Genomic DNA, 16876 nt, shown 5'->3' with positions numbered 1-16876 from the left:
AAAAGCCAAGTGGATACTTAGAAGGCTTAGTTGTGTTTAGAGGAAAATAGCCAAGGAGCATGGTGTTTCCTACAATCACTAGTTCTGGCTTAGAAGACATAACTTCTTTTGCTTCTAAGATAAATGAAACTCACATTCATTCTTGGCCTTTCTTCCTGCCTCTGTGTTTCATCTAGGTTGTACCTATGATGGAAGTACCTATAACAGCTCCTTCAAATGGAAGAATCCTGCTGAACCCTGTATCCTGCGCCAGTGCCAGGTAAAGTCCATCTATTTTACTTTCCAGTGACAAGAAATCCATAAAGTCCTTTTCAGAAATCCTTTCCAGAACACAGAACAAACATAGAACAAAACTCCAAAGAAACAAGCAAAAAATGAGAAGCGAATGAAAAACCAACTCTATCCTTGTCTATATTTATTGTGACATTCACCATAACAAGACAGATACAGGATAGTTATTGCATGGGTCTTATTTCCAGAAGCACACAGCAGAATTGTTCACCACTGTTAAATTGTGTCTGGAAAAGCTCCGAGAAGATGCATATGTCCTTGGGGAAAATTCATGTCTTCCTGTTGAGTCAGCTTTGCAAAACACAAATTCTTGTTAGCAGAAAGAGGTATTGTTAGAGGATATATGTTTTCCTTTTTTTTTTTTTAATTTAGAAACATTTTGAACTGAAGCCAGTCTGTAAACTGTTTTAACCAAAGCAATTAGTACATTGTGATCGCCATGATTTCAACCCACCCGATTTAAGAACCACCAGTTCAGCTCCTAAGGAGCCCACTGTTGCCTGGTGCTGAACTCTGAAAAGAGCACTGTTTCCATGTGACTCTAATCATTACACATCTTAAACACAGGCAAGATAAACTAAAGGGGAAATGAAGAATCAAAATTTTCTAACTTATTTTCTTTAAAGAAATACTCTGTTAAAAAAAATGCTCATCTAATTTTGACATAATTTAAAATTTTTTCTCTGTAGAGAAGATGCTGTTAAATCATTTTACCCCAGGTTCATTTCGCTGTCCAAGGATATGCTGTTAACATTTAAAGGAGAAGGCACTTAGTATAATAATGCATGTTTCTCTCTGATCTTATCTCAAGTATATTGACATTTAGCTTATTGAAATCTGAATCTTATGGAATCATGTTATTATAAGCCCACAGTGGGCATGTTCACTCATAAGATCTTCAGTTACTTATTCAGTTGAATATTCAATTTATTTATGTAGTAATCTAAATTATTTATGAAAATAAGCAGTAGGTAGAACAGATATGAACAATAGATTAATTGATTAAGTAAATATTTGTTGAATTTTTTCTCTGGGTTATACATTCAGTTAGCTTCATGGAACCAAATGATGATGACAATGACTTTTAACAACATCAAAGCCCACACTCATTCTAAAATTTGCCCCACCCCATCACCACCCGGCGTCTTGACTGATGCAGTTTCCAATTTTTGGCAGGGACACTCTGAAAGCAACAGCCACTTGCCTTTTAGAGTAGACTATAACATTTGTATACAATAGTCAGAGGTCTTGAATCAAGATCCTCAAGTTGCATGAACCAGTGGTGAATTTTGTTGCCTTTGTTTGAATTAGATTAAAACCAGTATTATCTGGGAGGGAATATTCTGTTGAATGAATAACATATCAAGCCATCATCATTTGTGAACACTGAAAATCCTATTGCTTATCAGCTTTGGTTACTAGTCACTCACCAGGACCCAGAGAGAATATATAGGAATATCAAATTATTATTGAAAGAGATCTTAAAGACCAACAGACCCAGGAGTCAGGAAGCGCTGAACTTTAGAATGAAGCCCAGAGAGGGGAAGTTCACTACCAAGGATGAATTTTGCCTTTTAATTTTTCTCCTTTTATAATGGTTTGCCTAAGCCCTGTTGCTGCTGCTTAGTCGCTTCAGTTGTGTCTGACTCTGTGCGACCCTAAGAACTGCAGCCTGCCAGGCTTCTCTGTCCATGAGATTCTCCAGGCAAGAGTACTAGAGTGGGTTGCCATGCCCTCCTCCAGGGGATCTTCCCGACTCAGGGATTGAACCCGGTTCTTCTACATTGTAGGCAGATTCTTTCCTGCTGAGCCACCAGGGAAAATATCATTTTACTCAATCACCATAAAGGCAGACCTCTGTTAAGTTAGTTACAAAAAGCTTCTCCTTCTCTTAGGTAGTACCTTCCCACTCCTGCTTACTTTCTTCCTTCTTTAGGGAAGGAGACCTCATCTATGAATGCAGGAAATGACTGTTAATTGGTACCCATCAGGGAAGTCTTCATGTAAGATGCTCCTCTGCTGAAGGACACAATTGCAACCTCTCTCTCCAAGATCTTTCTTCTCAGGACACAGAATCAGTAACAGAAGAGAGAGTGTAGTGTAGTGAGTAAAATATGGCTGTTGCCATTCACATAACTTGTTACTTAAACTCTTCAGACTTCACGTTCATGCCCATAAAATGAGGATAGTACTACCTCATAGAGTGGTTGTGAGAATGAGCAACAGTGTCATTTAAAACATTTCTGGTAGCGGCTGCGTATACTGAGTACAACTTGGTACCAGACCAATAACAGCTAGTCTAATGATCCAGTTTATTTCCACTTGAGTTGAATTCTAGCTTATTTCTTATGTCTTCTTAGTAAAGGAGTTTGATGGTGGAAAATTTACCTTTATTTTCCACTTTTAGTGTCTTACTGGAAGAGGAAAATCTGAAGATCAGAGACAGGAAATTCATGCTGGGGAGTAACCTGAATCCTGCATCTGCATTGCAGATACTAAAGGGAATTTGATCCTGGACTTTTTGCATTGCTTCAGTTATATAACTAAAGGCCAGTTCCTTTTTTGATGTTGTATATTGCTGGAATTTAGACATTTTTTCCTTCGCAGATGTGATATAGACCATAATAAATTACTTGGTAGTGGAAGCCTCAGGTCTGACAGATGTGAAGACATTTAGGATGTAACTTTCCTTGTTGGATTGAGATACTATAGTAGCAGGCTCAATGAAGAAAATTATCTAGTTGTCAGATTGTTACATAGTGTTTTACCTTTTGTTACCCCTCCCCTCAAAAGAAAATTAATAAACACACAAAACCATTTTATAAAGTGGGTAGAGAATATAGAGAAAAATCCTTCAAAGACCAACTCTGAAAATTGAATAAAAAAATGTTTCAATAAACATTAAAGTGCTAGAGTCAAAAGATCAGTTGCAAATGAGTCCCTTGATTTTGCTATTAAGACTGAAAGTCTCTATTTTAACATAACATAGTATGATCTTTAAAATAGTTTTATCTGATCTCTTCATTTGCTGAGTGAGAGCCAGGCTGTCTGGGAAGCCCAGAGAAACATCTACAATTGCAGAGCTGGTGTCTAGTTATCCCTGGAAGGGTGGTGAGGATTTGGGTCTCCAGATGCCAGTCTGGGATATTATGTTTGTCCTCTGTGGCTTATAATTAATGGCTTAAAGTGTAATAACAATTAGAGATCATATAGTACATGTTGAAAACCTAAAACAGTTGTGAATGAACAGCTAGACTCTGTCAGCTACTGACAGACAGCAAGGAAGTCTTAAATACTAGATTTAAAAGAAAGAAAGGAAGAAATCAGAGTCAAAGAGAAAGAGCCAGAACAGGAAAGAGAACAGGTGACAAGATTTGCACTTTGAAATGGGCAAGCTGGAGCCATCAGACCTCATTTGTGCCATGGACCTATGGACCCGACGCCTATCCCCCTTTGCACTTTTCGTGTTTGAGTTCTTCTACTACTTTGGTTACTTTCCAGAAGTGAGTAAATCTCAGTGGGAATGCTGGGGCTGACGTCGATTGTGGCATTCTGTTTTTCAGGAAGGCGTTGTCACAGAGTCTGAGGTGCGATGTGTCGTTCATTGTAAAAACCCCTCCAAGCATCTGGGAACATGCTGCCCCACGTGTCCAGGTAACCTCGCAGAAAGAGGAAGGCAGTGCGGCTCCCCAGTACAGTGCAGAACTGTTGAAATCCTTCGGGGTTCTCTCAATCACGCATGATTTTCCCACTCCCGACTGGAATTTTTCTCCCTTTATGTCTGTATACCTAATGGGTGAGGAGAGCAAGCTCCTTTGCATAGAAATGTCCGGTTGGATTCTGGCGGGCCCAGGATGACTGCAATGTGCTGTAGGTCTTGGCAAGGATGCTCCGGGCTCCGGAGGCCTGCTTTCCACTCCACAGGGCCACAGGTAACGCTTATTTTGGAAGGAAAGGTTGTGGCTTTCCCTTGCTTCCAGAAATGTCTTTTTACTGCTTCATATTGCAATACCTTGGCCGGGGCTTGCCTTGGTGATGAGGCGACCAGATGTTTTCTGAACACCGAGAGCTGGGTCCCTAAGTGGATTTAGCTTAAGGCTTTGCTGGTCTCGGTTTTCTGCGTGGTGCAGCGACTGGGAACCACTGTCTTTTTAGAGGGCCCCAGGGCCTAGCTGACAGCAAAGTGATCTTTCCTTTCCAGTGGCTGGAGTGTTTCCTCTTACTTCTCTGAACAGGATTACAAAGGCCTCCTGCCTCTTTTCTTGCCCTTAGGTACAAGCCCGGGGATTTTGAGGTGAGAGATTTTTTTCTGATCCCTTAAGCCCCTGGCCCATACTCTTCAACAGATGTTCTACATTTTGGGTTTTACTCTGAGTGCTTTTCCTCACTGGAGGCGATACTCACAACTACTTCTCTTTGCTTTTGAAGTTAATCTCCAAAGGGCCTTCTGTTCTGTGAGCCTTCCCGGGAAATGGTGAAGGCACTGTCATGGGATGCTCTGTGAAGATGAGCCCCTGTCCCTTCCCTTCCTGCCGTTTCCCTCCACACAGTCTGCCGTGCTCCCAGACCTGAGTCCCTTCCAGGGTCCAGCCTTCCCTCATCTTTGAATGACAGTGAGGACAATCTCTCTCCACTGCTGCTAACCTTCCTGAGTTCCCTGGACAGTCTTTTTTGAGCCAAGCTTCCTTTTCACACTGCAGTTTCTGTTAAGCTTGTATTACTGGATAAGCTTAAGTGAAGGCCAGAAAGTTGAAAGTAAAATAATTCTTTCCATAACTCAGTTATTTCGTATCTATCAAACAGAGTTTGCTTGAGTACCATTCCCCTCTGAATGCACTGAGTGCTTTGCATCATGTAACCATATTCTAAAATGCCTAAAGGATCTTTATTAAGTTAGCTCAGTCATTCTCTAGGCTGCACATGAAAATCACCTGGGAAGTTTTAAGAAATAAACCTTGATGCCCAGGCTGCATCCCACACCAATTCCATCAGAATCTTGGAGGGTGAAACTCAGGCCTCCTGGATAATTTCTGTGCACAGCCAAGCTTGAGATTGATAACAGAGCAAATTTTATATGCCATAGAGATTTAAAAGATATCAAAGCTCCTAAATACGAATTCAGTTGGGTTGAGTAGACTGCCGCTTTATTGGTGCAGAATCAACTCGGCATATATAACATTCCTTTTCACTTAGGAGATAGTCATATTTTTAGACTGCCTTTGAAAGTGCACATATAGAAACAACAGAGTGAATTTATTTCAGCAGCTGAAGTTATCATATTTGAGCAATTACTTCTCTCATTTTGTTTTTCAGTTGAGTTCCCAGGAAGGAAAGGCTGAGCTCTGTAATTGCACATATTGTAATGTTAAGTCTTCACCACCATTTCAGTAAGGGATGAAGTACTGTTATTAGTTCACACAGGCAGAAATTTGACTCAATGAGGTTAAGTCCAAAGGCGGGGTTGGGGTCCCCGGCCTCTTTTCTTTTCTGGCCACCATACTGTACTACCTCCCCCTACCCCACACCATGATAATTATTCAACTTGGGTCTAGATGCCCTGGGAAGCAAATCTCTAAAAGTTAGCTTGCCAGTCAGCCCGGATGGGAGGGAGTTTAGAGGGGAATCGATCTGTGTATGTACATATATATGGCTGAGTTGCTTTTCTATGCACCTGAAACTATTACGTTATTAATTGGCTATACCCCAATATAAACTAAAAAGGTAAAAAATTAGCTTGCCAGTGCTGCACACTAGCCCCCTGACATCTGGGTAGGCACTCTGCCTTTGGTTATGGGGTCAAGAATCAACTTTATTCTCTCTCCTTAATTTCAAAGACCAACCTTTGGCATGAAAATCACAAGACTCAGACCTGGCCGCATCCAGACTGCATTATCCTGTGTCTTGGGAAGGAGGCCTCAGCCAAGTCTAGAGAGGAACAGTCCATTGAGGCCTTGGGGTATTCTCCTTATAATTCAGAAGGACTGGCATCTGTCATTGATCATGGAATGGTATTCCACATAATGACAGACACATACAGCTTGTGGTCAGTTTCTTCCTGAAACAGATTGCAGGACATTCTTAGTTGTCTGCTCCTTCTTTTCTCGTCTGACTCTTTTCTCAAGGAGGATGGGCTGTGAAGGGAACAGTTTGCAACAGTTTTCATTTAAAAATCCATTATTTAAGTTGTTATGTGGATTGTGCAGTTAACCTGTCTGGCAATCTGTATGACAGAACCAGTGGTGCAAACATATATGGAAGCATTGAAGATCCTTTGTTGGAAATGGGTTTTGAGAAGAGATGACTGGGCACCTGCCATTATTAACAGTGCTGAGATATGGCCACGAGGAGGGCACCATGCTTATCAAGTCTCCTGGATCAAAGGGAACAGCAGAAGGGTGGCTCTGGCTCCTCCCCCTGGCTCTGGTTGTGGGCAGCAGAAAGATCATAAAGCCACAGTTCACCCAGCTATTCAGCTTCAGTAACGTTTGTCTCCATGCGTTTCAGTTGAACAAAAGGCTTCATATCTAGCTTTAAAATGAATAGGTCCAGTGGCTTGATCGGGTGGTTATGGGCAATGCTCATATGTTCAGATGTTCCTTTTGTCAGGAACCAGCTGCTTTGAGAGTTTGGTGGGTTCTATTGACAACTTTGGGTTTCCCAGGTGGCACAGTGGTAAAGAATCCACCTGTCAATGCAGGAGATGTGGGTTCAATCCCTGGGTCAAGAAGATCCCCTTGAGGAGGAAATAGCAACCCAACCCAGTATTCTTGCCTGAAAAATTCGATGGACAGAGAAGCCTAGTGGGCTACATACAGTCCATGGGGCCACAAAAAGTCATCCATGACTGAGCACGCGTGTTGACGACTTTGGTGGACAGGCCTTGAACACCTGTTCTCAGGGGCGTGGGTCAGTTTTTCACAAGAGCCTTCTTTGCTGAGTTTCCCCATTGGAAGTGCTGCTTTCCTCACTGTCTATCTGTGGAAAGATAGACTTGGCTATTCTGGCAAAGCAGCTGGTGAGGACAGTCCTGAGGAAGGAGGCTTTGCTGCTAGCTGGCCCATGTGGTGCAGGGTCACTGGCCAGCCTGTTCTTCTGGTCATCTGTGACATCACTTAACGAACAGAGCAGCGAGCTGGGCATCTTTCTGATAGGAGGCACCTCCTGGCTCTTGGGCCTATTTTTAGCTAAACTTGTTGGGGACATCCTAGTCCCTTCAACAACACACAGGGTGGGACTGAAAACCTGTGTGGTGCCTCCTGCCTTGCCTTTGTCCTTTCTCGTCTTGGTGTCTGGCCCTCTGTGTGGTATGGCCAGTGGGTTGGAGCTGGGTTTAGAGCCCAGAGCTGCCAGCTGGACGAGTTCCTTCCTCTCTCTGGGCCGCGTGTTCCTCACCTGCAGGGGCAGTGATCAGAGTCCGTGCTCTGTCGGCTCACTGAAGATACAGCGAGGTCAGGAGTGCGAAGGGTCTGGCAGAAGCTGGCCACTTCTGGCTACTCTTCAGGTGGCAGCGCTTCATGTCATTTGCTGCTAAGCTCATCCTTGACCCCTCTGGCTTGACCTTCTCTTTGCCTCTTCCAGCTCCTCTGGAATTTGGTTCCCTGGTTGTGATGGGGGTGGTGCTGGGGAGCTCCTCAGACTCTGCAGGGCTCAGAACCCTGTACTGCTGCTGCTCAGGCCAACCTGGCTTCCAACATTTTGTTTGTTTTCTAGCATCTTCAGGTTTCTGGGTCCATGTTGATTTTTTGTATTCTACAGGTTTTTTTTTTTTTTTTTTTTTTTTTTTTTTTTTACTTTGAAGCAGTCTTGTCCTCTGATTGAAGACTATGCCGTACAAGTTGGGGGTGGAGGTGGGGATGGTTGCTCAGTGGCTGGAAGGATATAATGTCAAGCTGAATCAAGACTGTGGCCCTGATTTGAAGCTCTGCTTTGCTTTCCAGGCTGTGTGTTTGAGGGGGTGCAGTACCGAGAAGGGGAGGAATTTCAGCCAGAAGGAGACAAGTGCATCAAGTGTTCCTGTGTTGTAAGTACTGCCTTGGATGTTCCCAAGGTATTCCTTTTGGTCAACTGTGCCTTCAGCTCACCAGCTCCAGCCCTAAGTCTCTTTATAGTTTCTCCTCTCCCTCCTGATGTGGAACCAAGGAAAAAGCTCAGCACTCTAAGGTGGGTATCTCAGCCTTGGCAGTGTTAATATTCTGGGCTGGGTAGTTCACAGGTAGCAGCTGTCCTGTGCCTCGTAGGATGTTTAGCAGGATCCTTGGTCTCTACCCATTGGATTTTAGGAGCACTCACCCTCTCAGTTGTGACCAGCAACAGTGTCTGCAGACATTGCCACATGTGTCCTGGAGAACATGATCACTCCTGATCGAGAACCACTGGTCTAAAGAGTGAGGGAGAGGGGTTGATTTTCCATCACCTGCCTTCTTTGGGCCATTCTCCATTCTTTGGGCCAGAGAAACTTCTTGCTTAGGCAGCTGTTGAGTTCTTTAGTGAGGTCAAATGGGAAGCAGATGGAGATAAATGTAGCTTGCTTTGGAGAGAAGCTGCTTTGAGGATTGGTCAATTATACTGAGGAGAATGGACAGGAGGAAATGACCCCTAAACCGTGGATTCAGGGCAGAGAAGGGATTAGTGAGACAAAGCCATAGACTTGCCTTTTTAAGCACTGTTGATTTGTAATTCACAGACTAAGGATATCTTCATAGTGCTTAGGAATGAAAAACATATAACATGTGTTATAGTTTTAAAGGGATATTTTTTATTAATGTATTTTAAAATTGGAGGAAATTCACCAATGATGGTGGTGGTATTGATGATGATGGGGACTCTAGTTTTAATCAGCTGCTCCAAGTTATTTACAGTAGGGAGTTAGTACAACCATAAATTTTTTAAGCTTTTAATCTTTTGCAGTAAAGAACACACAGTACTCATCTCAGAATATTAAAAAAAAAAACAATACATGGGGAACTTCAGCATCCTAACTTCACCAAAGCAGAATCATATGTGGATCATCATAAATCATAGTATTTGTCATTTCTCTACATGTCTTTTCCAAAATATTTCCTCCTTCTATAGCACACATGCACATACAACTTAGAGAGTCCAGATTAAAGTAAGCATGACCAAGGGTTATAGTTTTTGCAAGGGGAAGAAGGACAGGAAGGAGAGAGAAGGAAGGAGACACAGGATATTTATATCTATACCTATAGATATATAGTATTTATATCTATAGATAGATAGATATTTATATCTATACCTATAGATAGATACAGATGTAGATATAGATATAGATGTAAAAATAAATATGTAATATAAGGTATATGTACATTATATACCATGTATGTGTAAATATAAATATGTAATATAAGGTATAGAAAATACCTTATAAGAATATATAAAAACACAGAAGTAGCTAATTAATGAAGATGAACACGATTTTGCATATTCAGACTCAACTTCCATGTTTTTCCTTTCTTGATAATTATGACTAAATAGCTCTTTTTTTCTTTTAATAATTTCTATTTGCCACTAAATACTGCCCATTTCACAATTTTATTTCTTCCACACTGGTAGTTGTAAAGTTTTCCGATAATTAAAAAAATTATTTTCATCTCATTCTTTTGGGTAGATTGAGGAAAAACAAAGCAAACTTCAGTAGGAAACTTTAAATCTAAATGAATTATTGTTTCCATAAAGGTGGGCCAAGTTTAGGCAACTGAGTCTCCTTGGGGAGAAAATTTAGAAGGTGGCAGGGAGGATGGGAGGCTCCCACAGTTTCACCAATGACAGTCACACAAAGTTATCCGATATTGGGAATGGAATTGAGTTTAGAGATTATATGTAAAGGGTCATATACGCATGCACTCAAGGTCTTCAGACTTTGTGTGTTTATAAAGACACTGCATGGTCAATGAAATACACCGGAGGGCCAAATTCAGGCCCTTTAAGTACTGCTTTTATTTTGAGTTGAAGAAAGAAAAAATCCAAAGAAGTAGTTGCTTGCCCAGGCTTTCCTTCTGATGAGTTCCTCCAGATCTATATTCTATATCATTTTCTATATCCCTATATATTCTAATCTCCTATGTTTCTGTATTCCTAATCCTATATTTTTTCTAGTTCTCCATGTTACCACCCTTGGCACATAAGGGACAGCTAATGGCATTGACTGTCCCTGGTGTCAGCCTGTGAGTTAATAAGGGAAGGAGAAGAGGAGATGGAGCTCTTGCTTGGGGACAGGACATTTATGAGTTGGCTTGGGTATGCTGCTGCTGCTAAGTTGCTTCAGTCGTGTCCGACTCTGTGAGACCCCATGGACGGCAGCCCACCAGGCTCCTCCGTCCCTGGGATTCTCCAGGCAAGAACGGTGGCTTGGGTATAGGTAGAGTCAAAAGAGCAGTTTTTCTTTTTGTGAATACAAAAGTTTGAGGCATAAGCTTTCTTTTTTGCAGCTTGTTATGAAAGTAATTTGGTTTTTGATATGCTTTTATTTTGCTATCTTTTGATGTAGTATGCTAAAAAAAAAAATAAGAGAGAGAGAAAGAGAGGCAATGTCTTGGCAGCAGATGGCCCTGTCCTGAGACTGGCAACTGGACAGATGTTTGCTTTAGAAGGCAATATTGCAAATGTGCAGCCTGGCCCTGGCCCCATGAGACTCAGAGTGTGAAGGTTCTGCCTGGCTATGGGCTTGGACACCTTGCTGTGGACAGTGTGGGGAGTAAGGGGTGAAACTGGACAAGGGCTTTGGACAGGACCTGTGCGAGGCTGGGTGGTCCACTGAGGAGGTTACAGGGAGGGTATGCCCCTGGAGGCTGCAGATCCCCCAGTTTAAAAAGAAGACTGTGTATGATTATCTGCTATGCTTTGGTAAAAAGGAAAACAATGGTACTATAAATAGACAGAAACACATCGATGCATTTGGGTATATATGTGGTATTTGTGTGCATATATATTTGCATGCATAAATGTCTGTATCTATGGGTGTATCTCTCCACACACACATATCCACATCTATATAAGCATGCCTATAAATATAAATGCAGACACACATTTACATGTCTAACTCTGGATTCCCCCAGAAACAGATCCTGCAGCAAAGGTTGGGGTGTAGGGAGTCTCATGGGAGATGGAGGATACTGGCAGAGGAGAGCAGAGATGAGATAAGAAGGGGGAGGCAACTAGCTGAGCATATGTGACCAAGTGTGGATCACTGTTCAGAGTTCGCCCCTGCTGGCAGACTTGGGAAGCCAAAGGAAGTCATGCCTCAGAATTTCCTGCCCGACAGTGAGAGAGGTGAGTTATGTTTGCACCACCTCCTGTCTGCTCCAGTGAGGGAGTTGATTGGGTACCCTTTTGAGCTGCCTCTCAGGTGGCAAAATGACCTCTAAGAGAAAGAATACTGGTGCAGGCAGCTGACGTCTGGTGTGTGCACTCAGGTGTGTGGGTGCAAAGGGGTGGATAGGGCCACAGCAGTTGGCTACAACATATACGTGTGTGTACACAGGTACATGGATGTATGAAAACAAGCACAGACATTGCTGTTTTTGTATCTGTGAATATGTATGCATATGGGTACATGCACATGCCATCAGTCCCTGGATTATGAGTTTTTTCCCTAAACCCATTACTTCCTTATTCTTTGCTCATGTCTCCACCCCTGTTTGGAATCCCTTTCTTTTCCTTCTTCACCTGGTCAGTGCTTGGCCTTTCAAAGTTGTTTATCATCACCCATGGAAACTCCCTGACCACTCCATCCCTCTAGGCAGAAGCAGAAACTGTTTTCTCATTTGTATTCCTGAGGCTCAGGGCTCTCCCTGGCTGGCTTACCTGCCGTCTGTCCCTCCCTCCTTCCCTCGTGTGCAGACACATGCACACACAGCACACATGCACACACACACAGGTGAGGCCCTTGCCCCATTGTAGCATGATCACCAGAGCATTTTCCTGTTCTGTGTTAGGCCGTGTCCTCCATCAGGGAGGGAGGTGTGTTTTCTGATGCTCATCTTGCTGACCTCTGAGCTGAGCCGTATGGGTGCTCAGTGATGCTGGCTAGCACTCTTCACCTGCTTTCATATTGCTATCTTGTAATGGTGTACACTGAACCAGTAATCTCTTTCCTTCCAAACTGCGACAGTTCTGCCCTTTAAAGCTGGCCAGCTCCTTCTTGCCTGAGAGAACGTGTGTGTGTGTGTGTGTGTGTTTTAGTCACTCAGTCGTGTCTGACTCTTTGCCACCCCATGGACTGTAGCCCACCAGGCTGCTCCTCTGTCCATGGGATTCTCCAGGCAAGAATATTGGAGTAGGTTGCCATTCCCTTCTCCAGAGGATCTTCCCAATCCAGGGATCATACCCGAATCTCCCGCATTGCTGGCAGATTCTTTACTGTCTAAACCTCCTGAGAGAATAGCTATTGTTAGATAAATATCCTAGTCTCATTAGGTTACTGTTTGCTTTGGAGCACACCCCATAATGTGTAAAACATCTCTAGTGTATATTACCCATCTCTGATGGATGAATTGCCAGCTCTTCAAGTAAATATATACACCATGAAAATTGTATTTTACGTCCAGCCCCCTTCGTTACATTCTCCAAATTTGTGAAAATCTGTCTTCCCATGTTTTTAGGATGTGGTGACAGAAGCAGACCACCAGAAAGACACTCCATCTGACTGAGATGGATTTCTTGGGTAATGGAGCAAATGCCTTACACATGGTTTCTCATCCTTGCTTCAGGTCAGGACAGTATACACAGCATTCCAGACAGCTGAGAACATGCTAATGTTTGACGATATCTGGAGAGGATTTCACAACCTCTCGCTCTTACCCATTTCAGAAGCAGAGTGTCTCACATTTTTTGGTGTGAATAGCATTATGATTCATGTAGAAAATGCAGTGCTTCACAGTCACTTGTGAAACTGCGTCATCCCCATGTTCCCACTATACATAAATGACAGAGCCAAGAGTTACTTCTCTAGAGAGATGGTACTTATCAGGCCAGTGGACCCTTGAGTTCCTTGAGCTGTTCCTTAGTGTTGTCTGAGTCATAGCAGAGTGCATTCCTCATGGTGTGTGTTCAGTGAGAGTGAGTCCTGTGTTCATTTTAAAAATGAAAGAAGATGATTCTTTCCTAAGACAGAAGCAAAGAGTACTTTATAAAGTATATTGAACATTCATCTGAGCTTGAGTTTTTCTGACCTGCCTAACTGAACAAGAGCTTCCATCCTGGCTCAGCAGTAAAGAATCCTCCTGCAATGCAGGAGATGCAGGTTCGATCCTTGGGATGGGAAGATGCCGTGGAGGAGGAAATAGCAACCCACTCCAATATTCTTGCCTAGGAAATCCCAAGGACAGAGGAGCCTGGTGGGCTACAGTCCATGGGGTCGCAAAGAGTTGGACACAACTGAGCAACTAAGCAACAACAACAAACTGAATGGTAAGCAGTTCACTGTGCCTTTGTTCAGTCAAATGTTCAGGTTGGTGGCAGTTGGTACAGATATTTCTGGAAAACCTGATGTCTTCAGGCACGTAAGGCTAAAGTCCAGGGTGCCAACGAGAGGTGTTTGTATTCTGTTTTACCAAACTATTTTAAGAACCCTATGGGCTCTATGTTCTTGGAAATCACTTACTGAAGGTAGGGAAGCCCACCGAGCTGTAAGACGCTCTAAAAAAAGTGGCAAGTCCTCAGTCTGCAAAACCAGCCAAATTAACAGGCCAAGATCAATTACTTTTGCTGACAAAGGTGTATTAAGTTCTGAGGATTTTTACTAATAAACATGGCTTGTTAATGGCCTGTCTGTGATGAAGGAGCTGTACTTTATTAGCTCTTAGAAGCCCTGGAGTCCATAAACACCTTTGCTCTCACTTGTACTTTAGATACTGCAAAGTGCTGTCTCCCAGGGAAAATGAAACTCCCAGCAAGGTTATTTGGAGAGAACAAAGGAAATGAAGATCTTCGTGGTTCCCATTCCTCTTAGACCAGATTCCTTAAGATGCTCTGCACAGCCTGGCATGGTCCAACTTCTGCCAGGCTTTCTGGCCTCATCATTGATCCTTCCTCGTTCCCTCTGCTCTGGCGTCTGGGCAGATCCTCCAGATCCTCGCTACACAAAGTTTTGTGCATCTGACCAGCCGTATTGGCCTCACCTGAGAGCTTGCTGGAAACGCAGAAGTTTGGGCCCTACCCCAGGTCCAGAATTGAAATCTACAGTTTGGCAAGATTTCCAGAAAATTCATTTTCCAAATAAAGTTTGAGGAGCTCTGGTCTAACAGCTCTTGGTCTTTCCCTGGGCTGCTTTTTCTTTCTTCTCTCCACTTTGCTCCATGTTTTGATACCCCATGCCTAGTTAACACCACTCATCCTGCTCTTGGAAGCTCAAACATTCCTTCTTTCCAGAAGCTCGTGTGACTCCCAAGACTAGATCGGGTACTATTGCTAAACCCTGTAGAGCAGCCCATACTTTACTTCCTAAACATTTAAAAGGATTCCTAATTAGATATTTTTGTGTGTAATGATTTTATTTAACTCTTTGCGGGTTAAGTGTTCAGTCATGTCGAACTCTTTGCAACCCCATGGACTGTAGCCCACCAGGTTCCTCCGTCCATGGAATTCTCCAGGCAAGAATACTGGAGTGGGGAGCCATTCCCTTCTGCGGATCTTCCTGATCCAATGGTAACTCTTGTGTCTTCAGTGCTTGGTGCATAATGGATATTCGTACTAATTGTTGCATTCAGGAATAAATGAATGTTGACTTTGATTTCTATTTCTTTCCCTACTGCCTCTTTCTTCTCTCTGCTATTTCATATTCTGCTACACACTTTGTCTTTTCCATTTCTGAAAGGAAGATGGATGTATTTGCAGCCGCTGTAGTACTTATTATAAATTGCTTTGTATGGAATGTGGATGACTTCCCTAAGGATGTCTTGCTTGAAAAGTGTTGCTTGAGCCTCAACGATTTCCAGTACTCATGGCACTGGAAAGATGTAGTGGCAGGAAGCACTGGCCAGTGGCTGGGGCCACTCGCTGTGGCAGAGTTTGGAAAGGAAAGCATAATTCTCCACCCTCAGAGCTGACTTTGCCCTGAAATATGGGGAGAAGTGTCTGACCTCTCCCCGCTCCAGTCTGTCCAGCTTCAGATTGTACTTCCCTGTAATAGGACGCAGTGGGGTAGCTTGTCATTTTCCTGGTCACATGATGCCATGGCAATCCAAGTTACTTTTTCTCAGCCACGGCACTGCTCCCCTGACATGGGAACTTGGGGCCCTCGATGCCTGAGTCCTCTCACATGGACTCTGCCTTACTCTTGGTAATATGTGCAATTTAGCACATTTTAGTGATAGGCTGTCGTTATGTCTTCCCTGCCCATGGGGAGAAATTTGGCTACATTTGGGCAATAAATTGGAGAATTGAGCAATTATTGAGTGAATTAGATCAATGTGGGCAGTTTCTCTAAGCAGTGTGGGCCAAAAACCCTCAGAGTAGTTTTCAAAACTAGTTTGAAATGTCGATGTAATTGCTGCAGTGTTCCATATTGCATTGTGGTTGTACCATCACTCTGAGGACAAAAAGATCCTGGCTTTGAACAGTCAATTTAAAAAAGAAAAGGCTTTTCTTTAAGGACTGGATAGCACTTGGCCACTAAAAGGGGCCTCAATTTGCTTAGTAAAGTGGCTGGTACTCTGCCTGCTTTTGGCTAGACCATGAGGTCCTGAATCTTGGGGTTTTATGTTAGGATGAGTCTGAGCAATTGTGGTTTCTCTATCAACCTTCTATTAGAAGGTCTATTTAATGCCATTCTCTTCAGGGTGACTACATGAATGTACAGCTATTGTTATAGGGGTGTCAAATTCTTGCTTACTGAAAATAATACCAAAGTAAGGCAGAGCTAAGGATATTGCTTACTGTGGTTATCAATGATTACCTTGACAGAGCCTTAAAATATTATTTTAGAAGGAAGGGGACAAAGATAGGATATTTGTGAGGTTCTTTGGGGGTGGGGGAGGCAGGATTGAGGTGAGTTTTTTAACATAAGGACTTGAGTTGGATTGGGCAATTTTCATGATATACTGTATCATGATATACATATTGGTGGAAACTATGAGTTAAGCTTCATGGCTTGTCCTAAAGAGTTCATGAGCCTGGTTGAGTTATCTGTGTTGCTAATACTTTCAGTAAGTTCCTGAAAGCAACAGGAGGCTCAATTTTTTATATGTTAAAAAGATTGTAATAACTGTTGTATATTTTAAATCCTATTTCAGCCCTGTCTCATGTATTTTCAGGCCAACACTTGAATTTTAATCCCCATACATGTCTTAATTTTTTGTGGTTTCTAAGATTCCTTATGTTTATTTCTTTATATACTTTATAGTTGAAGCTTCTTGTAAAATTATTTTTCTACATAGGGAGCCACCATCTGAAAAATGAGCCTAATAGGGTAAATAGTTAGAAAGGAAATTTCTTGTGTGACACCTGATCAATTATAGGAAAACACACAGTTTGAAAGAGATGAGCAAATTATTTATTTATAGAGGAATTACTGGTACTAATAGCTACTCTTACCGAGTGTATACTCTGTGCCAGATACATATAGTGCTTT

General features: G+C 42.6%; 1 protein-coding gene across 5 annotated transcripts in view; it reads left to right on the top strand.

Moving 5' to 3' along the window:
• Window positions 1-16876, top strand: part of BMPER (BMP binding endothelial regulator) — a 249470-nt gene that overhangs the window by 66041 nt on the left and 166553 nt on the right. For all 5 annotated transcript variants that reach the window (XM_061165389.1, XM_061165387.1, XM_061165388.1 and 2 more), the window contains exons 4-6: window positions 177-259; window positions 3855-3945; window positions 8229-8311. In XM_061165389.1, coding sequence (XP_061021372.1) covers window positions 177-259; window positions 3855-3945; window positions 8229-8311 — 257 coding nt within the window. The remainder of the gene's footprint in view (window positions 1-176; window positions 260-3854; window positions 3946-8228; window positions 8312-16876) is intronic.

Source organism: Dama dama, chromosome 18 (assembly GCF_033118175.1).
Source record: "Dama dama isolate Ldn47 chromosome 18, ASM3311817v1, whole genome shotgun sequence".
NCBI classification, from domain to species: domain Eukaryota; kingdom Metazoa; phylum Chordata; class Mammalia; order Artiodactyla; family Cervidae; genus Dama; species Dama dama.
Note: the sequence above shows the minus strand (reverse complement) of the source record. Positions and strands in the feature narration are given on the sequence as shown.